This window comes from Suricata suricatta, chromosome 6, assembly GCF_006229205.1.
Source record: "Suricata suricatta isolate VVHF042 chromosome 6, meerkat_22Aug2017_6uvM2_HiC, whole genome shotgun sequence".
Lineage (NCBI taxonomy): Eukaryota > Metazoa > Chordata > Mammalia > Carnivora > Herpestidae > Suricata > Suricata suricatta.
The window spans coordinates 52,803,863-52,829,888 of record NC_043705.1 but is presented as its reverse complement, the minus strand read 5'-3'; the positions used below and the strand labels follow the sequence as shown (position 1 = coordinate 52,829,888).

Below are 26,026 nucleotides of genomic sequence, written 5' to 3'. Positions count from 1 at the left end.
ACATGCAAAACCTACCTCAGGGTCCCAATTTCTGACCTTAATTATACCAGCCCTTCAACTCTTCCTCTGGAGTTCTATTGTGCTTTTTCCCCTTCAGAGTTGGATTATATAACAATATGACAATATTAACTAATAGGCCAGACACCAGCTTTTCAGCCCCACTGACATAAACCTCAAAATATAGCCCCATCTCTACCTAAAATCAGCAGTTTCAATAGAATGTTTAAGTGAAAAAAAATGGATAGGTTGTGTGAAATACAGTGAATGGAGCTGAGAGGCACAGAGGGTCTTAACTTCAATGAAAGGTACAGATTTGAAAACGAGATAAAGGGAGGAGAGGATAAAGTTGTCCAAGAAGGATATGTTACATACAAAAGGAGAAGACCCAGGAGAAGGGACACAGTTTTCTTTTTCTCTTAGGATGTAAGCCTTAAAAATCCCAATCTCCCAGCCAAGAATAGTAGCAGATGTGCAAGGAATTGTAAAGCATTGTCACAGCCCACAGGGGGCTAGGCTGCAAACTTAAGTACAGTTAGCTGAGCAGCTGATGAAACATGGCCAAAAGGGAGACCATTGGCTAAGCCACCTCTGCCCAGAGTGCCTGTGGTGCTGTGCATTAGGTATTAAGCTGTTTCCTAAACTGGACAGACATGAGATCCCTACCACAGCCACTGAAATATCTCATGTTTCCATCTCTGGATATATCTATCTATATGAGCATAATACAGCATTTCATAGAACATATAGAATTAGATAAGGCCTTAGAAGGCGCTAATACAACAGTCTCATTTCACAAATAAGGGAAACTGAGGAAAAGAGACTACTCACAGCCAATGAGTGACAAAGCCACAGCTGGAAGGGAGGTCTCTGGATTTCCAACTCCCTCAACACTGCTGCCCTCCTGTTGTAAATGACTTTTCTCTGGAGTAAGTCCTAATTATACTTTTGTTGGCCATCTAACACTAAGGACCTAAGATGCTATACTAAGGTGACAAGAAGAAATGGTCCCTTCACTGTCTTCACTAGACTTCTGTCCATTTGGGAGGAAAATGTGGACAAGATTTAACATTAGAATACAGAAAAAAGATCTTCAGTTTTTATTTCTATATATTTTTTTATCATTCAAGTCTTTTGTTTGACAATATACATAATTCAATATCAAGAAATACACATGTATTAGAGATGTGTGCCCAACATTTTTTTCTGATGGTGTTCAAGGTTCGTTTTCCACTGGCCAAAGTAGGCACTGTCCTAAACAAGTTCAAAGATGAACATTTCCCCAAGAACTTTCCGTGTAGAATTTCAATTATCCAGGCTATACCAACTTTAAGCTTTTGCCACTTACCAAGGGTTGTACAACCGGAGAGAATCCAGGTGGCCAGAGGTTAGTGGGCTGCTCCGGACAGATCTGACTGTATCTTGCTCTTACGAGCAATTAAGTTTAAGAATGAGGCAGATCTCTCACGGGTTATATATACCCTAGATTTGAAAAGACTAAGGCAGGCAGTGCATTAAAAATGGATGGTTTTACTCTAAGAGCCCTTTGAGGCTAGACCCCAAGTCCAGACAGTGAAATGGGCAGGGAGGAAGAGGCTTCTAGGTTTTGTCTCTTTCGTGAGCTTCAAGGGTACAAGAGAGGTGGCAAGTGAGGTTCTTCTGTCCCACATCATTTAGGGCCATCACTACTCTAGATGTGCTTTATTGTCTCCGGGCTTCCTACCAAGATGATTGTAGAATGGAGACTGAGACCGTTGTTCCACCTGTCCCCCATCCCCACCTCCTCCACTGAACCCTGTTGACCATTTTGAATTTCAAGTGACAGGAAAGCAAAGGTTCCATAATCAACATCAGCTAGATGACTACAACCCTTCTATTTTGGATTAATTACTTCCTTCTGCTGATAGTTTCCTCAACAAAACACATGAGGTGCTGTGTTGGCAGTTGGCACAAGGCCCTTCTTAAAGCTCACTGCCATCTGGCTTCAGAATTCACCAAATGGAATGCTCTGTGGAAATCAGCTTCTTGACTCCATAGTCAAGAGTAATCCCGCTCCAGGCCTGAAATCCTGAGAAGGTAAACTACAAGAGTCAAACTTGGGGGTTAAAGGAGAGGGTTGTGAGGCTTCAAACTTTGGGGCTACAAGGTGGGTGAGTGAGGCCAGTGAGTGGATAGTGGTAGATACAAACCTCTTAAAAAGCAGGCTTGCCTTTTTTTTTCCTTTTGTGCCCCCAACTCTTATTTGGGACCTTTGGGAGAGAGAGTAGGGACCAAGGGGTGGGAGAGTGAGGGGGATACTCTGCTAAAACTAGGTTATGTGGAGACTTTAATGTTGGGGGAGGGGTGGTCACCAGGTAGGTGGGAGGGGAGACACCAAAGCCAAATAACCCATTCTAGTTGGTTAGCCGTCTGCTAACTAATTATATTAATCCTTTAGGACTGATTCTCACGAAGTCTTACTAACCAGCACTTGGTCTCTCCATAGGTGTTTTCCAGCCTTGTGCTTCTGAATAAATACCCTAATACTCTCACATTCATAGGAATACCAGGCACCTCACACTGAAATCCAAGGCCAGTAGAGCAGGAGCAGCTGCGAGGTAATGTCCTGGGCCCAGCCCCAGACCAAGATGAAAAGCCCTGGGGGTGGGGCCCAGCACTGTTCTCTGTTGGGCTAAGCCTGGGGGGGTAGCGGGTGACGCACACTCAGGTGGGAGAAGCACGGGAATGAGAACGCTCCCTGGTGCTCCGCCTCCTCAGTCCAGCCGTTAGCACCGGGCTCTTCTATTGGCCTTTCTTGAGAACTGCTCACTTCCTGACACTCAGGTACCCATGCCTCCTGTCAAACTTGCTCAGGAAGAAAAGGAAAACAAGGGGGTGATGTGTTCCATGTACATCACATTGAAAAAGTCATCTGTTCAAATGTAATTGTAAACTAAATCATTTGCCATCTCTCTCGACTTCCAGTGTAGAGGTAATCCATTAATTATTTTTGCTGACTGGGTAAAGTTCATTATCCGTAAATTCAAGTCTTCTCCATAACCCACAGTTTTTCAAAAATATTAGTCTTTTAAAAAATTCTATGACTTTACTGCTCGCATTTCAACCTTCTGTACATAGTGGATTTGTATGGATGTGTTTTGCTGTTCTGTGTTCCCTTGTGATGTTCCTTTGAATTTAATTCTCGACCCTCCCCTACGATGAGGAAGAAGTCCATATGCACCTCACTGCTCATCAAACCACCCAGGTAGAAAAGGGCAAGAAAACTCCCCAGGCTCACCTGTCCAGCCCGCTTCACTCTGCAGGGGTATGACCGCACAAGCGATCACATGTCATTTTCAGGAGAAAAATTCAAACTATTTTCTAGCATCTGGGCCTCGGGTCCTAAGTGCTTCATACTCGCCTTTCATCTCTTAACTACAGCAGAAGGGCAGTCAGCAACTGTAAGTAAACAGCAGTCAGCCTTGAAAGAGGCCGACTTCAGCTACTCCCCCAGTCAGCTGATAGCTTAAATGTACAGTGACCATTTGTTTTTGGATGCCTGATCTTTATGCCCCCTTCCTCAACTAACCCTCGTGTCCCCAATATCCACAAATGGTCCAGCTGAGATGAGATCAATCTGAACTCTCCTAAGCATAAAGAAAGTAACATTAATGTACATACAACACAGCGCCTGCCATTAATATTGTAGGAATTGGAGCATCTAATGGAGAAGGATAAATGGTCATAGAACACCACTCTGGCCAGACTTTCAAGCTTCCAGGCCTCAGGCCAAGGGTTAATCCAAACAAAAAAGGTTACTGCTTACACTGATCAGTATTAACTTCCTTTTCATAATTTACTGGAACTGGGAAAAAAGTGTAACAAAATGTATACGATTTAGTAATTGTACAAAACATTCGTTTAGCAAGACAATATTGGTTACAGTCACCAGAATGGAGACTCACACTTTGCACTGCCACTTCCATGAAAAGTTCAGAATACTAAGAAGTCACTGGCTGCAAGTCACAATGGAAGCAATTTAAACTTTACATTCAACAACAAAGGTCAGTCTTCCACGACAGTCCTGCAGACACAATCACGCAGAGGCTCTCCACGCTGCCACGGCATTACTGGAATGTTCTTCAGAGTCCATCTTCTCTCTCTAAGACCAACACTTGAAACTTTAGATGTAATATAAAATAAGGAGTTCTTTATTATTTATACAAAACTTGTACATTAAAAAAAATTAAGATTCAACAACTCTGCCGACGCCCTGAGGAAGCAAAGAGCTTTTATGGGTCTACCAAAGAGCCTTGTGTGAATGTTCCGGTCACCAACGTCCTGGCCACGGGAACAAAGCACGCTCCCCCAGGGCCATTCATGTGGCACCTACACCGGCTCTGAAAGCTGACTTTCCCTGTCACTGGGCATGAAAAGCGAGCCAGGGTTTCCTGGACAACATTCAACAACACTATCTTTTCTGACCCAAGCTTAGAGTGTCTTATCAGTATACAAGTCGATTTTTATTGATTTCTTGAACACTTTCAGTGAACTCCTAGCATAAGAAGCTTTATTACAACATATACAGATTTGATTCAGTTCTTTACCAAAAACCTAGATTTTTCAGCTAAATCAATTTAAGTCTTCTAAGAAATTAAAGTTGGCCTAGAGAAACACCATTGTTCTTTCAAGCCTGTGTTTTCCACCGTCTGAGCTCTAAGAGGTCATACCTGTACGTTCTTGATAAGAGAGTCCCCTTTGTCTAAACAATATTCAGAGCTCTTGTATATTTAACAAAGAGTGCAAAACTCTTGTTTCTTAAAGCCTGACACTACAAGAGATGTTCTAGCAATCTAGACAGACATTTATATTTAGACAAGAGGCCTCTCTGAATAGCCCGCATAGATTAATGCAGTGATTTGTTTTCTTGACAGAGAACTATTAGCACTGCTTAGCACATTATTCCAGTAGTTTGGGAAAAAGAATAATTCTTCCCTTGAAGAAAGTAGGTCCCCTTCTGAAGAATCCCAATGGCTACCCAAAAAGAAATCAAAATAGACCAGCACCAAATGAATTATTAGTTTACAAAAAATAAACTTAGCTCTTATTTAAGTTCTATAACCCAGACTCAATAAATTAACTATGAAATCAGTTTGTCAGCTACAGTATAATTTAAAACTCCATTTTCAACCAGGAGGGAGGGCAGGTTGGAGAGGAGGATCTCACACTGTCTCACACTGATCACCACGAACTCCATGGATTTCATCGTAAGAAAATCCTTCTTTCCATCTTGTATTCTTTCAGAAGCAAGCTGTAGATTACCATCTGTGATGTTTAGAGTGTGATATCCATGTTGAGATCTTTCCTTCCAGAGAGCATGGCACATAAAGCAATACACTATTTTCAGATCCAAGAAATCTGCATGGAAAAAAGGATCTCAGACTGCTCTGAAAGAGCCGAACACCAAGCAGTCACCTCCCAGATCACGTCCAGTCATCCTCAATAGAACACCGCACTGAGGTTTTTAATTCACAGATTTTAGGTTAGTCCTTTAGAACCCAATGCCCGTGTTTCAGTTCAGATCTGTCAGACTATTCAAGCAGCCTTCTTAGTGCCAGTTCCCTGGAAGTCTTGTAAATTTATCTTTGACCTACGGCAGAGAAAGACAAACCAGGGTTGTATGAAATATCAAGAATGCAGAATTTTAAGTTAGGACTATTGTATGTGAGTAGTGGGTTTTTGTACTGCGTATTTTAAGTACAGGGGAAACAATGTTAAGTCAATCTTTAAGTCTTACCTGTTGTGAATCATGTGACTTTTGACAAGATGTCCAGCTGCCAGCGCTGCCATCAGTGACAGTTCCCCAGCCATGACTGTGCCGCACACGATCCTGGCAAGCTGCCGGGCGTTTTCCCCAGGATTGTCCTTGCATGCTCCTTGCACACCTAGCATCTGCAGCCAGGGAGAGACACAGCAGGGCTCGCCCTTAAAGTCATGGCAACAGCTTCCCTCTCTATCAGCTAAAACAAGGGCAACTACAATGGCATCAAACAGAACAGATTCCAGAAGTATACCATTTCCAAGATTTGACAGCCAGGACTCGCAATAATATGCACCACAGTTAACATAACATCCACAGCTATTCTGCAGGGCACTTAATCAGAGGAGATGAACATCATTTTACTCTCTTACTCTACTTTCTTACTTTACGAGGCACATGTCTCAACAGGCTTAATTTGACACAATGGGTTAGGCTGGTGAGAAGCAAAAGAATGTAAAGACCAGCTAAAATACAGTTGAGTGACATGTGGTGTCAGGCAGACACAGAGAATCCCAGCAAGTCAGAACTAGACCTGAGGTCAGCAGACTTCAGGGCTGAGGCGTCATACCTGCAAACAAGCTTGCTGAGGGAGCAGGTTGGTCCCCCCGCCCACAGTTCCTATTTCTATAGATGGCATGGTGCAGCTGATATACAGATCTTCGTTTCTGGGGCCACTTGCTTCCATTAAAGTAATACAGTTTGAACTACCAACATTCTGTGCTGCATCCTGAAAAAAATAAAAAGGAGAAGTATAAAACTTCTCTCAACTTAGAGCAGCACAAGACGAGCAGTAGAGGAGGGAGCCCTCACCTGTCCACAGGCAATGTAGATGGCGGTCACGATGTTCGCCGCGTGGGCGTTGTTGCCCCCAATGCTCCCAGCCATGGCAGAGCCCACCAGATTCTTATTAATGTTGACCTCAATCATAGCTTCTGTAGTCGTCTTTAATACCTAGCAAACAGAGCGTGCATGTTTTACAAATTCTTCCCGAAGATTCAGGGCATGTTGCCCAGCTCTATCTTTCTGTCCTCTGGAAACCAAGAGAATTTAGATATGGCCCCACTGTGGCCTCATCCTCAGTGAAGGTTACCTGTAAAGTTTATTCCTGTGAGTGCTATACACAGACGGGCAAGATGTTATACCTCAGTCATTTCTAACATAAAACATACGCCCATAGTATTAAACTTCACGTACAGTGTTACTATTCCTTTCCCCAAGTTTTAAACCAGTTAACAAAATGAAATGCTCAGCCAGTCACTCACCTCTCTGACAACTGTGGCTGGAATGACCGCTTCACAGACCACAGACTTCCCTCTTCCCTCTACCCAGTTTATAGCGGCGGGCTTCTTGTCGGTGCAGTAGTTCCCGCTGACCGCGAGAATCCGCATTTCGGGGAAATGCTCCTGAAGTTTGGCAAGTGCCTTCTCTGTGCCCTGTCAACAACACAATAAAATTAAAATGGACAAAGTTACTTATAGATCATGGGCTTTATTTCTGTCTAGGAATACTTATACTTATAACAACTAAAGTATTTCTAAATATAATAAATATACTTCAAAGGAAGTGAGTATAAAATAATAGTTTCATTAACCATCACAGTGACTAACTTCTCAGTCAGAAACAGACTCCTAGGTTTCCTTCTAGGAATGAAAGCAAAGCTCTTCGTACAGGATGCAGATGAGAAATAATGAGAATATTAATTAAATAATTAAAAAATACTCAGTGAGACTATAATATTCATAATCATTTCACTGGGAGTGAGTAACTCAACCTACGGTCAACATGTAATAAATTTCCTCTTCTAGTTTTTAAATTGTTACCTACAAGCCCGAGTTACCAAGTCTGCCCAGAGCAGCCAGACATAAAAGGAAATCCTGTTGTTAATGGGAAGTCGTTGGGATTTACCTTACAAAAATGTAAAGACTTCCAATTAAGTGAAATTAATTCAATTAATAACCCATACCTCAGTACCCAAAAACATACTTAATGGCAATTTAAAAAATTGTTTTAATTGTGGCAAAATACATGTAACATAGTAACTATTTTCAAGCGTACAGTGCAGTAGGGTTAAGTCCGTTCATACTGTCACACAGCCAATCTCCAGAACTCTTTTCATCTTGCAAAACTGAAACTCCAAACCCATTAAACAACAACTCCTCATTTCCCTTTCTCCTCAACAGCTGGCAACTACCCTCCTACTTTCGGTCTTTACGAATTTAAGTAATCTAGGTACCTCGTACGTGTGAATTCGCATAGTATTTGCCTGTTTTGTTAGCCAGATTATTTAACTTAGCAAGTGAACCTTAAGGGCTCCTTTAGCATATGTCAGAATTTCCTATTTTTTTAGGGTTTAATAATATTATATGTACATACAACATTTTATGTATCCATTCATCTGCCCATGAACATTTGGGTTGTCTCCACCTTTTGGCTACTGTAAATGCTGTTGCTATGAACACGAGTATACAAGTAAGTCTCTGAAACCTGGTTTTCAATTCTTTTGGGTAAATACCCAGAAGTGGAATTGCCAGATCACGATTCTATTTTTAATTTTTTGAGGAACTACTGTCCTGTTTATTGGCAACCTTTAAAACTTAGGTATTTAGTCACTATTCTCCCCTCTTCTCTTTCTGGATGCCCTTATATACAGTTAAACTACAAAGGAAATTTTGCTAACCTAATTGACTTTAACATTTTACATTTGTGAATATTTGTAAATAAAAAAGAATATTTGTAAATAATAGGTATGAGTAGAATAAAATGTAAGCTATACACAATATTCTTATAAGGAGATCATTAAGAACTTGGCCTCTTAAATACAAGTTTTGAGGTCTCTAAAAGAGGTGAGCTTTCAAAGTTTATAAGATAAAGTCAAGAAGCACTAACCCTAAGATCCCCCCACCTCTGAATAGATCCAGAACATGTATACCCCATCTAAATTAAACATATCAAATACAAAAATATATCAAAGCCCAGAAATACCTGATAAGTTATATGAATCAATATTTAGCTTTCAATGAGGATCTTTCAATCAGTGAACTCTCTGAATAAGTAGTATATGTACACAGTACCAAATTCAAAAATACAGGAGGGACATATAGTGAGTCTATCCCCGACTCTTACCTCCTTGACCCCCAGTTCCCCTTCCCTGGGACTGTCAGTCTCTATTATAGTCTGTCTAGGCTCACCTTTGAAATCATGTTCATCCCCATGGCATCACCTGACCTGGACTGGAAACGGATATAAAGGTTGCGACCAGCCATACTCATCTGAAGTTTCTGTAAACGTGCAAATCTGTAAACAAAAGTGAACGTTTTTTATTCTGTTAGTTAAAAAGATGGAAGTTATCTTAAAATTCTAGTTCAGCTGGTTGTTTTTACACATAAGACAATGTTCATGGAGATTACTTAAAAAGGAAAATACATTTAGTAAGTTTTTTTATTTTGAGAGAGAGAGAGGGAGAGAGAGAATTCCAAGCATACCCCATGCTGTCAGCACAGAGACCAACAGAGGGCTCAAAACCACGAACCATGAGATCACGACCTGAGCCAAAACCAAGAGCCACATAACCCAGTGAACCACCCACATGCCCCAAAACATTATATGATAACACTAATTCAATAGTTTCATTCTTTTTTTTAAATTTATTTTGAGAAAGAGAGTGCATGTGCACATGAGTGGGGGAGGGGCAGAGAGCGAGGGAGGGAGAGTCCTAAGCAGGCTCTGACTACTTTGGCACAGAGCCTGACTTGAGACTCGATCTCACGAACCATGAGATCATGACCCGAGTCAAAATCCAGAATTGACACTAAGTGACTGAGCAACCCAGAACCCCTAGAGATTTTTCATGATAGGGAACAAACTAAGGGCTGATGGAGGGAAGTGGGTGGAAGATGGGCATTAAGGAGGGCACTTGTGATGAGCATTGCGTATTATATGTAAGTGATGAATCACTGAATTCTACTTCTGAAATCAATATTACAACTATGTCATCTAAAATTTAAATAAAAACTTGAAATAAACAACAACAAAAAAAAACAAAATAGGGATGCCTGGGTGGCTTAGTCAGTTAAGCATTCAACTTTGGCTCAGGTCATGATCTCACAGCTAGTGAGTCTGAGCCCCGCATTGGGTTCTGTGCTGACAGCTCAGAGCCTGGAGCCTGCTTCGGATTCTGTGTCTCCCTCTCTGACCCTCCCCCGCTCATCCCCTCTCTGTCTCTCTCTCGGTCTTTCTCTCTCTAAAAATGATAAACATCAAAAATTTTTTAAACTAAATAAACCAAAAAACCAAAAACCCAAAACCACCTGAATCTTGTAAAACCAACAAACTTACTAGCTCATGCTATTTTTTTCTATTTACTCCTATGGAGGTATTCATTTGGATCAACATTCTGCCCCAACGATAAATATTACTCATTTTGAATAAATGGATTTTGTCATGCCACCTGAAGTAGGCAATATGTTGACAGTTATGTTTAGCCATCACAGAAGATGACACTGGCTCTGAAATAAACAAATGAACAGAGAAACCCCACACACACCTGCTGGTACTGTCAAAAGCCTCCTTTATCACTGTGAACCCTTCGGGTGTCTCAAGCCAGGCCTTCACCTCTGCGGAGTCACAAGCACGGGGAAGACGCACCACTGGGCCACGGGTCATCCCATCTGCAAGGATTCTGCTGCTGGCACCTCCACCAAGCTATGCGGAGGATGTTACGGAAGCACATGTTAATCCCGAAAACTCTTTGCTTGTCCCCCAAGGTGTTCCTGATTATCTCCGGATCCTTTCTCATTACCTGGCCCGGGGCATACCTTAAGACAGGCAAATATAGAAATGCCTACTTACACCGATTGCTCTGCAGCCTCTATTAGTGCTGGCCACAAGACAGCCTTCTGTTGTTGCCATCGGCACCTGGTATTCTTTTCCATCCAAGCACAGAGGTCCTGCCACTCCAACAGGGATGGGCATGTATCCAATAACATTCTCACAACACGCTCCCATCACCTACAAGGGAAAGTCAAGCACCAAGTGAAAATCACAATCGCAAATACACAGCCCTTTGTCATTCATAACGCTCTTCAAACATAACCCTTTATTTTTCTACATTTTTTATGTACTCTTTATAAGTATTTAAAGGTACTAAAATCATTGAGTAATGACTATAAACAGGAAAAATATGTTGAATTTCTAGGACCTGTAATCATAAGCAGAATACAAAACTACAGTGCAATGATTAAACAAATGTTTTCTAAAATTATGTATATACAAAAGACTTGTCAAGAAAAAGACTAACAACTGGAAAATAAAGCTATAAGACTAAAAAGCTACAAAGCAAACTTTTTCAAATCAAGAAAACATACCAAGGAGTAATTATAGTTCCTGTAAGGTAAATACTGGAGAGAAGAAGGCTCTGGAAGTTTTCTGGACAGTAACTGTCGGCGAATAGATACACCTCGTTCATGGGTTTCCATCAGAGTTTCCAATTTGTAAGCTGGGATATGCTTAGCATTGACTAACTGGATGATCTCGGCATCACTAAGGAATTTTGCACCTTTCTACAGAAATGGAAAAAAAAAAAAAAGAGAAGGCGTTGTGGGAGGGGGCTGACAAAAAACTTGAAGTGCACTTCATATCCTTCACAATAAATATGCCATTTAATACAAACAATGTTCTTAGTAGAGGAGAACCCAAAGAACTTTGGAGTTCTGAAGATGATTTGAAAGGAAATAAGAATACAAAAATGAAATTTTTTACAAGAATATGACCCTAAATAAATGTAAAACCAAAACACCAAATTATGCAAATGAAGCTGGTAGGAAAAAAACAAACACATAATTAAGATTCTGATGGCCACCCTCTAGGTTTTGGTAACCCTGTATATAGCAAAACAGTTCAAAAATTGGTACAAATGGTAATAGGAACGAGGGAAAGTGAAAGAAAAACAAACATGAGGCTACTCTCATATGCACATAAATTAGGAATGATTAAGCAGATATGGATGGAACACAATATTCACACTAAGCATGAATTGACTCCTATGGTCGTGTAGGCAGAATACTCCCTCAGATGTCAGAAAGGAAAACAAGCGTCTGGTGAGCAGGAAGCTTATTAAAAAGCAAACCAAAACCAAACCAAAACAAAAAATCTTTCTTCTGTCTCTGAAACTCATAGAGTGAAACCTTTTCTAGGCCCCAATTCACATGAGAAGAGAGCAGTGGCTCATCTCTCTGGCAAACAGGAATAAAGGATAAAGAGCATTATCTCTTGAGTCATCAAATCGTGGACTCTTGATCTCTGCTTTTCCATTTCCTAAATGAATGTATTACTTTGGGGAAATACTTACACTTCCTGGAGCCTCAGCTTTCTCTTACTCATCTGAAAAATGGGAGATAATTCCAACTATCTCAAGAGGTTGTGGGGAATAAATAAGACCACTACCTGCAAACCACACAACACAGGGCCCAGAACTTAGCAGGCACTCAGTAGCTAGAACCTTATTTCCTCTCTTTAAATAAAGCCCCTAGCAGGTGGCCAGTTAGCTCAGTTGGTTAGAGGGTGGTGCTAATAAAAAAAAAAAAAAGCCCCTTTTCTTAACAGATACAAAGCTTGAATTAACTTTCTTTCCTCACCTCTGCATTCCCAAGTATCTGCAGACATTCTTCATTAGGTCGAGGCTCCGTGGGAAGTTCAATTTCAGGTTCCTGCATCTCTAGTTCCAGTGAAGTGTCAAGGGAGGAAGAGTTGCCAACCACAAACGTAGCCCTGTTTGTAGTGTCACTTTCTGCCACTAATGGTTTTATGACCTCAACTGTTCAAGAAACCAAATGAAATCTCATTAACAGTGAACATATATTTTAAAATGAACTCCGCTTCTTGACAAATCAGTATTGGAAAAATGGAAAATAAAGAGAGCAAGAAATTACCTTTTCTTTCTCTGTTTATCCTTGTCTCCTCCTCCTCTGTATGGAATTTCTGGCTATTTCTGACCGGTTCACGTCGACAACAATCCTCTGGGACTTTTTTGGGGGTCACTACAGGAGATGTGATAGGGTTTTTTAACGAGAGTGTAGATTCTGTCTCAGCTTGTTCAAAGAAGATGTACTTGACAGCCAGAAGGAGAGCTAAACTCAAGGTAATAACTTGTTCAATATCCATGCTGATCATTCTAAATAAAAGGAAGCAAATTAAAGTTACTACTCAGAAATTAAAAAGAAACAACCTAAACTTTTAGTAATATGAAGTGCTATGATTAATACACAACAAAGCAGATCTCAGGTAACTTACTTAGAAAGATAAAATTGCCAGAGGGAAACAGTTGGTTCAATTCTCTTGGACACATTTTCATCCAATCCTAACGAAACCTTAGAATTTTCTGCCGTACTGTTTTGAGGAGAAGGATCGGCTATCCAGCGACTGTGGGCATGAACCAGAACCAAGCCTAGAGACTGGAATAAAATGTTATAAATTATGTACCCTCTGCGTATCAATGGCACCTAAACTTCTCATCCTTAGCAATTGGATAGCCAGATACTCTCTTTTGTGGTCTCCCCTTAGCTTGAAACGAAAGCCCCACACTTGCTCTGGGACTAAAGAAGTGGCATACTATAAACTACTGAAAACACTGTGCAAAGAACAGGTTTTCAAAAAGAGGTTAAGTGGAGAACTTAAAACATCTGTTTAGGGCAGAGATACTAAGAGCCCCAAAGAAATGAGACAAGAAAAAAAAAAAAAAAGAGGAACAGCAATGAAAGAGACAAAAATTGTAGGAGGATAGCAGGAAGGAGAAAAAAATCAAAAAGCAGAATACGACACGGGAACTGAAGAAGACACAGAAGGGAGAAGAAAACTACAAAATTACCATAATCATTTTAACTCTCTGTGTAACAGGATTTGGCTTATTTTCTTCTTCTTCTAAAACTCGAGCAAAGTGGCTCAGCTGCCAAATTGGACGACCCTCGCGGCTTTCCCGAGAAAGCTACAAAGTAAACCAGTGTTACAGTAGAAAGGTACTGATTTTATGTAAGTGAACCAATTTGATGAGAAACATTTCTCTTCCACTAATGCCACAAGTAAGAACTGCTCTTACCTCTAAAACCAAGGAAACGCAAGCTGGGAAGAAAGTCATGAACACGAAGTAGTTGGCAAGAACTGACATGCAGCCAAAGCAGCACATAATCTCAAGTTGACGCACCCCTGGTTAGAGAAAAATTAAATGTATATTTAGTAAAGTGCCTATATTTTTGATGCCACATATATCACAGGGACTTTGCCTCTTAGAAGACAAATACAATAAAACATTAGTATATTAAGCTCTTTCTTATCTATTGGAAAAAGAAATGAGGAACTCCAAGGTGATACCAAGCATTAGAGTAGGAATCACTCCCTCGCGGGACGTGGGAAGAGAACTTGTCTTCTCCCAGGTCTCCATCACAATGCCAGGTACAGTCACTGTACTTGATTCACGTATGATAATCCCCTTTTATCAAATGGTAGTAATTGATTTTGAAACAGGGATTAACAAGGCCAGGCTACTCTAATGAGCAAGCCTCCCACAGTTTGGATCCAATTCCACTCTTTACCAAAAAAGCAATTCACCTGTGGACCAAAGACTTTATTTATTAAAATAAAGCGTTCTGCCAGTTACACCATCCCTGATTCGGTATCATAACACTTCATGTGCACTAACTGAACTCTAATTTCAATGTAACCTCTATCGTAGCTATGCTATTCTTATAATTTTGGTGAATTTCACTGATCTGTCTGAAAAATCAAGTAATGTCAAAAGACAAATCAAGATCCAAAATTAACAAATGCTCCACTACAAAATGTTTAAGGTATCACTTGGTATATGTCCCAAATAGAAGGTTAACAGAATTATAGAGCTGAAATATACCTTTGATGACCAAATCCTATTCCCCCTCAACTTTACAAGTAAACTTGAACATAAAACATATCTCTGATGTCATATTAATATTTAAATGTTTTGAAATGTAAATAAAAAATCATTCCCTCTTCCTATAAAACTGCTAATAGAAAAACAAAAACTTAATGGCCTATTTTATTTCTGAATAATAAAGAGATCATTTGATTAAATAATAGGACAAAAACATATATTGTATTTTTTAAAAAGCCTCTACAGCATTGTGTCAACTATACTTCAAAAAGATCTATAGCAATTACTCTCAAATGTGGACACTGAAGACAAAATTATAGTCACAAAAAGCATTATGAACAAGCTATATTTTAGGTAGTGGCAGAATATAATCTTTCACACGTGAGACCACTGAAACAATACTTGACCTATGCTTGTACACCCTGATTACCCACTGCGCCCTCCGCCCAGCAGTTACTGATGCTGTTGCCATGGGCTCTCCGGGCGTCTGTCCTCATCCCATCCCCAGGCTCTCTCTGCCACTTGGCTGCTGCACAAAGAGAAAGCACCAATCTATATGCTTCCAAGAAGTTAAGACTTTGTTCTTTTTATTGGCCTTCCAATTGGTTATTTCCTCACTAATATGTGTCACACCTATCCTGTTCTAACCTAAGCCAGATCCCTAATTACACCGCCTCTGCTTAGCTGTACGTGTCTCCTAACTGGCTTTTCTAACTATAAGTCTAATCACTTCCTTTGTCTACTTCTTCGAATTAGAATGCCAAAATTCATCATCCTACTTTCTACATCTGCTTCCATGGCTTTCCACATCAGTTTCAAATGACTAATCGTTGATTTCATGGCCTACTAGCAAATTCCAGCTAATCCTCTTCACCTTCTTATATATACTTTTGTTTGAATAAAATCACATTAGGTGATTTTTTTTAATGTTTTATTAATTTTTGATACAGGAGAGACAGAGCATGAGAGGGGGAGGGTCAGAGAGAAAGGGAGACACAGAACTGGAAGCAGGCTCCAGGCTCTGAGCTGTCAGCACAGAGCCCGACGCGGGGCTCGAACCCACGAACGTGAGATCTGACCTGAGCCGAAATCGGAGGCCCAACTGACTGAGCCACCCAGGCGCCCCACATTAGGTGATTTTGAGTTCACACAATCAAAAACATTTTTCTTGACTGTAGTGTTGGTTATATAACTATATTCTTGCCTAAACTTAAAACTATACTCCATAAAAGTTGATTTAATGTAATAATTTATTTTTTTTATAAATTTTCTTTTATGTTTATTTTTGAAAGAGAGTGCTAGTCGAGGAGGGACAGAGAGAGAGGAATACACAGAGTCTGAAGCCCCTGGAATGTTCATTAAAAAAAATATATCTTTAGGGGTACCTAGGTGGCTCAGTCGGTTAAGCATCCAACTTCAGCTCGGGTCACGATTTCACAGCTTGTGGATTCAGGCTCCGAGTCTGCAGCCTGTTTCAGACTGTGTCTCCCTCCCTCTCTGCCCCTCCCTCCCCTGCTCGCACTCTGTCTCTCAATAAATAAACATTTAAAAAATTGTTTTTAAATAAATAAATATTTTAAAAAACACTTTCCTTGCTAAATTTTGAATGACAAATGAAAAAATAATAAATTTATCCTAAGAAGAAATGTTATATATTTAATATACTACCTAGTGATGGGCCCTCAACTAAACAAATATTGACAACCAACTACTTTCATAAAAGCTAGATAGTTTACCTGTGAAAGAATACAGCCGCTTACCCAGAGCACTCAGGCACCAGGAAATAGACTGGAACTGTCATTACTAAGGGTAGCTCCCCTAGGAAGCCACAAAGTCTAGTATTAATGATTAGGGAAACTTCACAACAGCACAATATATTCATTCTGGCAAACTTCCAGGCCAGGCCACAATTTCTACTCTATGTTTGATATTTAACATCTAACACTCTACTATCTAATTAAGGATTAAGGAACATGTGTTGAGACTAATGCTAGGTACTTGCTAAGATGTACTGCATACCATCTGATTAAATCTTCCCAACCAGCCTATTAGGTGGGCCTAACTTAGATCTGGCCCACTTCTGACTCTTGTACTGTCTCCTACAGGACAATTAAAACACAAGGAACCAAAACCAAAACCCACAAGGAACCAAATCACTGACTTAGTCTGGGCAGGTGCACTGGAAGGTGCCCCAGATGAGACTTAGAATACAATCTTGGTTAAAAACTAAACAAAAAACCAAACACGAACATCACAAAATCATCAAAAGGGTAGAGTACAAAAAGGGAAGGTAGCAATCATGAAAAATAAGTATCAGTAACCTGCTACTACGTTTTCACTAAAGCAGTCAGACATATGGTTAGATACACCCACATACTCATTCAACTAAAATCTTTTAAGAATAATGTCACACTTTTAAAAGTTAGAATTTAAGAATAACCACTGCAGGGGCTCCGGGCTGGTTCAGTCAATTAAGTGTTCGACTCTTGAGTTCAGCTCAGGTCCATGGTTCGTGGGATTGAGCACCAAGCAGAGCTCCACACTGACAACACAGAGCCTGCTTGGGATTCTCTCTCCCTTCCCCTCCTCTAACCCTCCCCTGCTTGTGTGCACATGCTTTCCTCTCTCTCAAAATAATCAAAAACAAACAAATAAATTTTAAAAATAAAGAAAAGAATAACCAGTGCAATCCAAGATGTTTTTTCCCCTTCACCTACTAACTTATTTAAAAAAAAACATTAAAAATCTCTTACAAACCTGACATGGTACCAACTCCAATCACAAGACATTCTACAAGGGCATCAAGGGTGAACGTGGGACCTAAAATTGCCATTCCACGAGCAATATTTTCCCGTACTTCATCCTAGAACAGACCAAACGTATCAATGAGGGTAAGGTTCAAAATAACTTTTTTTGAAAAACATCAGAGAGCATCCTCAGGCCTCTATTAAAAGTGAATTTGCTATACAAAGAGTAAAATATACAACACAATACCACTAACAGGCATTCCAGATGCAAAGGATTTTTAAAGTCAGGCCCAGTGCCCTGCGCTCCCTTTCCACTGAGGGAGATACTTCTCGGGAGGATTCCTTCGAGGTGGTACATCCATCCTGCCATCTAAACACCACACCATGTTTTATACTGGCTACCACTGACAGTTCTTCACTGCAAATGTTTTGAGACCTTGTTAATACTATGAAACCTAAGTCACACTCTTGTCTACATGTTCAAGTGATCAAGACAGTTATCAAATACATAATCAAGGCAGAATCACCAGCAACTTTATACTCAGATATTCGGATGCAGGATTATTGAAAATGTTAGGTTCTTTAAAGTGACTAATGAACACCAACCTAAAACTTTAGATGGAAAATAATGCAAGTGCTAATGCCAAAATTTTAGAAATTAATCTATCCTCAGACTCTCTTCAATTACATCCTGTCCTGTTCTCTGATAAGTTTCACTGGGGAGACACTCTTACTTATCCAAAAGTCCTATTACCTTAATTTCCAAAACCTTCAAATAGGAAAATGGAGAAGATCCCAAATTCCAGAAGCTATGGAATTATAAGTGAGTTGTTAGGTACCTAGAAAGACCAGTCTTAAAACCTGACAAAACAGTGAGCAATTACTGAGTCTTCAACTATGAACAAACTATTAATCCACCCTAATAATGTAAACAAACTGAAAAAAGGGATAATATTGACATTTGTGTCTTAAAAATAATACTTACCTGTGAGTTGGAACTGAGGGCAAACTTTGCTAGTGCACTTGCTCTGGAAAGGTCAATCAAAAGTAGGAAAAAAGGCAAAGCTTCACTGGAAAAAAACCAAGATGATCAGGTACATTTAACATAGGAAAAAATGTAGCCTAAAAATGCTTTCTCAGACAAAACCACCACCTCATACACTGCAGAACTGTATAGTGTATGTACCTTTGTGCAGCCCATAAGGTATACCTTATCTCACTCCCCTCTGATATCTTCAAAGCTAAACATACTCATTGCTCACAAATATGTGTTAAAACTATTTGTAATGTTAGAGTGCCCGGGTGGCTCAGTCGGTTAAGCATCTGACTCTTGCTTTCTGCTCAGGTCATGATCTCTCAGTTTGTAGGATTAATCCCCCCATCAGGCTCTGTGCTGACAGCGCAAAGCCTGATTGGTATTCTCTCTCTCCCTCTCTCTCTCCACCACCCCCAAAAAATAAATAAACAAACAAAATTAAAAACTATTTGTAACATTAAAAATATATTTACACAGAAACACCTTTTGATAATTTTATAGCAAAATAGCATCCTAAGTAAAAAAATGTTTCCTTGAATTAGCATGGGGAAAAGAAGTGAAATATACGTAATTTTTTTCATTAATCACTATCTGTGGAAGGGTAAATTTAACAAACTTTCTGGAGACAAAGTTGGCAATAACAGCACTCAAAAGCCCTATAACTTTGCACAGCCACAGTCTCACACCTAGGGATATATCCTGAGAATAAATATGAGCACAAATTTAGCCACAAAGACATTCATCACAGTGTTATTAATAAATAACCTAGGAATCCAATTCTAAAGGATTAAGTAAATACCTACAATATATTCATATAGGGGGATACAAGATACTCACTAGAAATCATTTGGTTTAGCATTAAGGACATGCAAAGATGCTGATAAACTATCATTAGGCATAAAGAAGTCATAAAACAGTGTATACAGACAGTGTGATCTCAGAATTTTTGCTTAAGTGTAAAGAAAGATGGGAAAGGATAAATACCAAAAGGTATTATTGTTAGCTAAATGACTACATGTAAAATTTCCCCATATCTTCCATAAGTTTTTGAAAATGTATATAATACTTTGTAACTTAGAGAAGAAAAATTGTTAAAATTTTTTGGAAAAAAAAAGTATACGTATGTTTTAAACACTTACTTCAAGCCTGTCAACTCTTTATCCAAGAAATGAATGACAACCGTACTGAACACAAAACTTGAGAAAATCGTGAAGAGGCCAGCAATACCTAAAATGACAAAACTCAAACTGAAAAAAAATTCATCCTTTATTACAAAATAACATATAGTCCCATACAATATTCTGAAAGAAATATTATTTTCTCCAGACTATTAAGATCTCAACTATCAGAATATTTAGTCCCAATAAGAAGAGGACTGAATTTAAGCAGCAGTGCACTCTAAGCAATATACAGGTTTCCTCATTCGTGATTTGAACAAAAATCTGTATTTCCATAACAAAATAAAAATTTGAAAGCACAAGGAAGTTAAATGTATAAAATGACTACCCAAAATATATTTTGATCCAAGTTGACGTAAATTCTGGAACTGGAAGTAAATATAGAGGATCGCTATGCATCGTGTTATTGTCAGAATTATAATGTCACTGCTTAAAACATCCTATTGGAAGAGACAAGGAAAAAAAATTCCATTAGTTTTACTTTTTAAAATAAGCAACAACATGTAAGACTTTTTATTTTGTATGCATCATTAGTTTATATATTCATCATAATATAAATACAGTCACAAGTCAAATAAAAATATTAAATATGTATATCAAAAATTAAACACAAGTTTTCAACTTGTGTTTCACTGTTTAAAGCCAATCATTTTTCTCTGTTAATCACTTAAAGCTATTATTTTCTCAAGTAATGTTAATTACACTCATTTTATGCAGAAAAAGCATAAAGAAAGGTATTTCCAGTGTGTTTCCAAACAATGTAAATAAATGGAAGTTTGAGATAAGTTCATGAACACTAAGATAAAGATTTTACTTGGGACTTTTTTGACTATATGGTCTCTAAGAGGAAATGCTCTTTAGAAACTGAATGTGTAATTGAGTCAGTATCAAATTAATTTCACAAACCTCTTCAAACTTTGGACACTCATAATTCCAACCACAGATCTTATCGTTACCAGTAAACATGTTCATGGACATCATACAGATGGTCAGTGTCACTGTCCCCACTATGACTTCCCAGGGATGGGAGGCCACAAAAAGGCCATGCATTCGGAAAAGTCTTGACAACATTGTAGCTACAGAATCCTTGGATCCTGGAAGGAATATCAAATGTGAACACTGAGTACACAGTTTTGGGAAAACAAAAGATTTTTTCATTTTTATTCATTTTCATTTTTAGGAAAAGAAGATTTTGCATTGTAAACTCTTTTTGTAGGCACAGCGTCTTATACATATGAATAATACTATTTGAGAGTGTTCCTTATTAATGCTGGAAAATAATTATAAAATTAAAATGAGCACTCTACTCTGATATTACTTTTTTACTCACAACACTTCAATGCTCTTATTAGCAGCCAACTTAAAAACAGCTATTTCTTACAAGTGGTATGAATTCAAGCTTTTATGAGGAAACCAAATAAATATCTCAATGCACGAAATTATCTGAGCTAAGGAAGAGAGCAATGAGGGAGGGGAAAAAAAAAGTGAAAAACAACCGTTGACATTTGGCTTCTAATTTCCCTGATATAAAATGCCCATTAGCACCCTCTTCATTCTCCATATTCCAGTTACACAGAAGGCAAATACCAATCTACTTGTTGAGGGTCCTCGAAGGCAGAGGTCCGTTACAGTTTTCCATTCCATTCAAAACATGGCATAATGTTACTAGCAAAATGATGTTTAATAAAACTTTCTACTGTTGCTGTCACCAGAGAAAGGTCTTTTTCCACTTTTACAGCTAATAAAATGCTAGAAGAGTAATGGAAGAAGAGGATGGCTGGCCAAAGTAGATGTTTATAACATTTGAAAATTCCCAGTGGAACATACAGGTAATTTTGATCTAACAAATACCATGACTAAACTTCCCAGATTTGCTAGCTAACTCTGTTAATTCTGATACTGTGATTTTTTAAAAAATCTGATATAGTTACTGGTCTCCAATACAGGAACTTTTAAGACTTCTTAGATTAAAATTAATAAAGCATATTCATTACCCATAAAAATCTATTTCAAATAACGATTTTAAAAGTAAGGGTATTGGTTGACACACTAGCAAGAATTCAAATGAGTCTCATGTTTGTGGTAACAACTAAGAAAATGACTCACTTATTGAAGACAGAAATTAAAGGGCAACAAATAAAGAAAAAGGAACTAAATACCCTATCTTAAGGACTAAGGGAGAGAAAATAAGAGTAGCTTTTAAGAACCAAAGTAATTACTGAATGTCATCTCCCACTGTGTCATTCTATAGTATCTCCATTTCAGCTGCTCCAGCTACCAGCCAGACAGCTGGCTTTCTGACCGTAGGCGACCATCTTTCATTGGATCAATTAAGTCATGAAATCAGTTTTGCGAGTCAGAACAAACATTTTTTAATAAAATAGGAAAAACAGCTGTAAGTAAACATGTAGTATGGGTAGGTATTGTTTCTTAATAGTTTAGGGTTCATTAAAACTATACATATAGGTGTGCATAACTTACTGTGTGTCTCAATGTTAAAAGGTTGGCAGTCACTAAGATCTACAAATGTGGCATGCATCTGCCTGTGTTTATTCATGCTTTTTCAACCTTCTTCCCTGAGTCTTGTTCCTCATTTTATCCTCCAGCATTTTGTACCCACATACAGTGCTGCTCAACAAATACTTGCTTAATTAAAAGTAAACTCATCAACTAGAGGAGCATCCATTTTATTGACACATCTTGAAATAGACCTAAAAATGAATTTAAGTCAACAAGATACAGATAGAACTGCCCATCTGCTAGCCCTCTCCTCCAGCCCCCCACCCCCAGATAAGGGCTGAATTCAGAGCATTCTAGGAACATATAAAAGCAGGATGGGGTAGGGAAGAAAGGCTATAGTCTATACATTGCTCTTGAAAATGAACAATAACAAAAACAGTTTCTATTAAATGAGCAAGGACTTGGACTTAAAGCATTGGAGAGTAATAATCATAGATTTGCATCCAACTTTATTACACCAAAAGCCTGCTAAGAGCCTAGATGTTCAGGCCAGTTTTCTATGACGTAACATCCTTCTTATATTTACAAGCAAAAAATAAAAACTCTACAAGCTGATCTCAAGGATCAACAAGCATCAATGTTCCAGAAAATGAAGCAACTATGGGGCGCCTGGGTGGCTCAGTCGGTTAAGCATATGACTTCGGCTCAGGTCATGATCTCACGGTTCGTGGGTTCAAGCCCTGCACTGGGCTCTGTGCTGACAACTAGCTCAGAGCCTGGAGCTTGACTTTGGATTCTGTGTCTCCCTCTCTTTCTGACCCTCTTCTGCTCGCTCTATCTCTCTGTCTCTCAAAAATAAAAAAAAAATTTTTTTAAACTAAAAAATCAGAAAATGAATCAACAAAAAATACATTTCAACACTATGTCAATATGATTTCTAACACTCTCTCCCGGCCAAAATATTCTCAACTTAGATTATTCCTTATTAAATCTATGTATTCTTCACTATTAAAAAGTTAATTCACTTGAATTGAAATCTGAGACGCTAGCAAGAAGGCACCCCAATTCAATCACAGATTGGTTTAGCATCATTAACTCAGGATTATATATTAGGCCCATTATGTTGTCCCTTAAAAAGATTTCATGGTAGCATTGTCAATTCTGGGACATTTCTTTCCTAGGTAACATCATCTTTGCAACATTCAGGAAAAAACCTACACATGATCCTGTGAACCAGCCCCGAACACAGAGAATCTCTCCTATCTGGAAATCAAACTCAGTAATTGAAGGTACAAGGTGTGTCAAAAGTAACCATATAATTATACACCATCTCATTTCTCATGGACACCCTCCCCATTTCCCGTGATTATGCAAGTATTTAAATACCAAAGAATCCAGTCTTCCACCTTCATCAGCAGTTGCAAGTGTTATCAGCAGGCTACAGGACAGCTCATGAGAATTCAATGAACACTATATAGGCCATGCAGCAATAAAAATAAGTATTACTTAAAAAAAAAAAAATCAAGTTAAATAGGCAATGCACGCCTTGCCTACACACAGTGAAGTATGCCCCAAACATTTCACACATTCTTCAAAAGAACAGAACGTTTAAGTTCAGTAGAGTCATCAAACTCCAATCCAATGGGCTACAGAAACTACTTACCAGGGCCACCTGCAGAAACGGAGGCTTTGGCCTCCAACTCTGATTCTTTCCTCCCACCCTGCACTCCTCCTGTGAGACACAGTCCAGCGTTCGATAATACACCATCTGACATGGCTCTCAAATTAACTGCTGTGGACATTCTGACTCTTTGAAGGCAAGAACCATGTCTCACACCGAGTCATTTCTAGTTCCAAATGAATCTAGCATTCTACTGCTCTAACTAGTATCCTAGGGGAAAGAGAGAGAGAGAGAGAGAGAGAGAGAGAGAGAGAGAGCACGCGCGCACTGGAAATGAGGAAACCTGGATTCTACGCTCAACCCTATTACATGCTCATGGGTCACATTTTCACTTATTAAGCTAGAGATCCAAAGTTCTTTGACAAAGACAAGTATTATGTGCAGCCATCCGAAACTCTACCTGTGTAGGTTTAAAAAAAAAGTCAAGTTTCAAATATCTGCCATTTCATAAGGGTCAAACCTAAATAGATACTGATATACACGCAGTTATCCACCCATGGCTTAAAAAGTAGATCATCCAAGAACAAAAAGAGTGTGCACACACACATACACGCTTCATCATGAAATGCTCATGCCAAACACAGCTGCCACACCCAAGTTTTCATATGTTAATGATTAATCTTTGCACATTTTTTTAACCCATTTGTTACTAAATCCCATTTGTAGTTACTTCCAAGTTCACCACAAATCCTAGAAAAACACAACAAAGCAGGCCCTCAAAAACCAGTTGATCCCAAAGCACACTCCAGGCCTTTGCTAGATTACCTCTAAATCAGAAAACAACTTTCATGGCATGAAGAGTAAAACATACACACAAAAAATACATTCTGTATATTGAGGTGCTGAAATTATGCATGAGTACTTAGTTTGGCCCAGAAAAAAATGTTTCCTATGACTTTTCACAACCAAGTCTAAGGTGGCATGTCCTCAACCAAGCCATGAAATATTTCAAATGACCATTTAAGACGGAGTACATCAGCCTTCTCCCGCCACAGAATATGCCTAGTCTATACTGGAACCTCCAAGGTATATTTTCCCTAACACAAACCAGATAATTTCAGAACATCTACAAGATTTGGGCTCAACTACAAGAGCATCAAGGAGGCTAAGGCCCCTTACAAAAAAAGAAAAATGAGGAGGGAGAAAGGGGTAGGGGTGAGTAGGAGAAGACGAATCCTTGGGGCGCCAGGGTCGCTGAGTCGGTTAAGCTTCCAACTCCTGGTTTCCGCTCAGGTCATGATCTCTCGGTTTGTGAATTCCAGACCCACATCGGGCTCTGGGCTGACCAGGAAGAGCCTGCTTGGGATTCTCTCTCCCCTTTCTCTTGTCTCTCTCTCTCTCTCTCTCTCTCTCTCTCTCTCTCTCTCTGCCCCTACCCCACTCGCACTGTCTCGTTTTCAAAATAAATAAAACTTTAAAAAGAGGAAGAAGAATCCTTTAAGTCCTTGGGCAAGTCCCTACATTGGGCTCCGTATCCTCTGAACTAGTGGCTCCTGTAAATGACCAGACACATTTCTACAGATGCACGGTTCTTTCATGGCTCTGTGTTAGCAGCATTTATGGAAATCTTCCTCGGCACTTCAAAGGTGCTGACGAACAGCAGACCTGGGCGTGAGCGCCGGGACCTGACAGTCCTCCAGGTCTCTCTGCGAGCTGCCGGCGGGGCACATCACACACACTCACTCCCAGCATCTGTCGGATCCAGGGGCTTCCGGGGTCACCCGACCTGGCACCCTTCCGCCCGGAGGATAGTGACTGCGTAGCCCACCCCACTACTTCGGGCTAGGCTGACAAACGCGGCTACGCCCCGTCAGACCACCGATGGTGACCGCAGCCGCAGAGAAGCCAGCCCGCCCCTCAGGCCCAGCGTGGCCCTCGGGTTCCCCCGCCGCTCAGCCGGCCGCGCCTCAAGGGCGTCTCCTTACAGTCTCCCCGGGACCGGGCCCCCACACCCGCAAAGCCGCCACCGCAGCTCCCGCCAGGTCCGCTAGAGCTGCCGGTTGCCCCTTTTCAGGGCCAGGAGGAGCCCGAGAGCCGCCATCAGCACAGCCATAACCCGGCTTCCCCGCCGCCCCGGCCCCGCTTCGCTGCCACCGCCCGCCTCACCTCCGGATCTCACTAGAGGCCACCGAACCGGGACGCCAACGCTCCGTCCGTCCCCAGTCAAAGGAGACGCGAAGCGGAAGGAACCTTCGCCTTACGCACACTCGGAGCCGTCTGAGGTCGCGACC

The 26,026-nt window shown here is 39.9% G+C and overlaps 1 protein-coding gene across 2 annotated transcripts; it reads right to left on the bottom strand.

The window, feature by feature from the left end:
• Positions 1 to 1,082: 1,082 nt before the first annotated feature.
• On the bottom strand, positions 1,083 to 25,996 carry HMGCR (3-hydroxy-3-methylglutaryl-CoA reductase). Of its 2 annotated transcripts, XM_029942445.1 has the most exons (20): positions 25,902 to 25,996; positions 20,561 to 20,748; positions 19,983 to 20,094; positions 19,616 to 19,703; positions 18,426 to 18,510; positions 17,451 to 17,556; positions 13,887 to 13,993; positions 13,659 to 13,775; positions 13,085 to 13,245; positions 12,724 to 12,965; positions 12,430 to 12,608; positions 11,161 to 11,355; positions 10,646 to 10,804; positions 10,341 to 10,498; positions 8,986 to 9,091; positions 7,060 to 7,230; positions 6,608 to 6,748; positions 6,366 to 6,524; positions 5,774 to 5,928; positions 1,083 to 5,626 (listed from the first exon to the last, which is right to left on the bottom strand). In XM_029942445.1, the coding sequence occupies exons 2-20, from the start codon at positions 20,723 to 20,725 to the stop codon at positions 5,572 to 5,574; spliced, it is 2,661 nt and encodes an 886-aa protein (XP_029798305.1). In that variant the 5' UTR covers positions 20,726 to 20,748; positions 25,902 to 25,996; the 3' UTR covers positions 1,083 to 5,571. The 2 variants fall into 2 exon arrangements, with proteins under 2 accessions (XP_029798305.1, XP_029798307.1); XM_029942447.1 differs by lacking the exon at positions 6,366 to 6,524.
• Positions 25,997 to 26,026: the final 30 nt, after the last annotated feature.

Excerpts from the sequence above, each read along its gene's own strand:
- HMGCR (XM_029942445.1), bottom strand. The coding sequence starts at position 20,725 with ATGTTGTCAAGACTTTTCCGAATGCATGGCCTTTTTGTGGCCTCCCAT. Across the intron at positions 13,246-13,658 it reads AGAGAGTTAAAATGATTATG|TCTCTAGGCTTGGTTCTGGT; the intron begins GTAATTTTGTAG and ends ATTTTATTCCAG. Across the intron at positions 12,966-13,084 it reads TGGCAATTTTATCTTTCTAA|AATGATCAGCATGGATATTG; the intron begins GTAAGTTACCTG and ends CCTTTTATTTAG.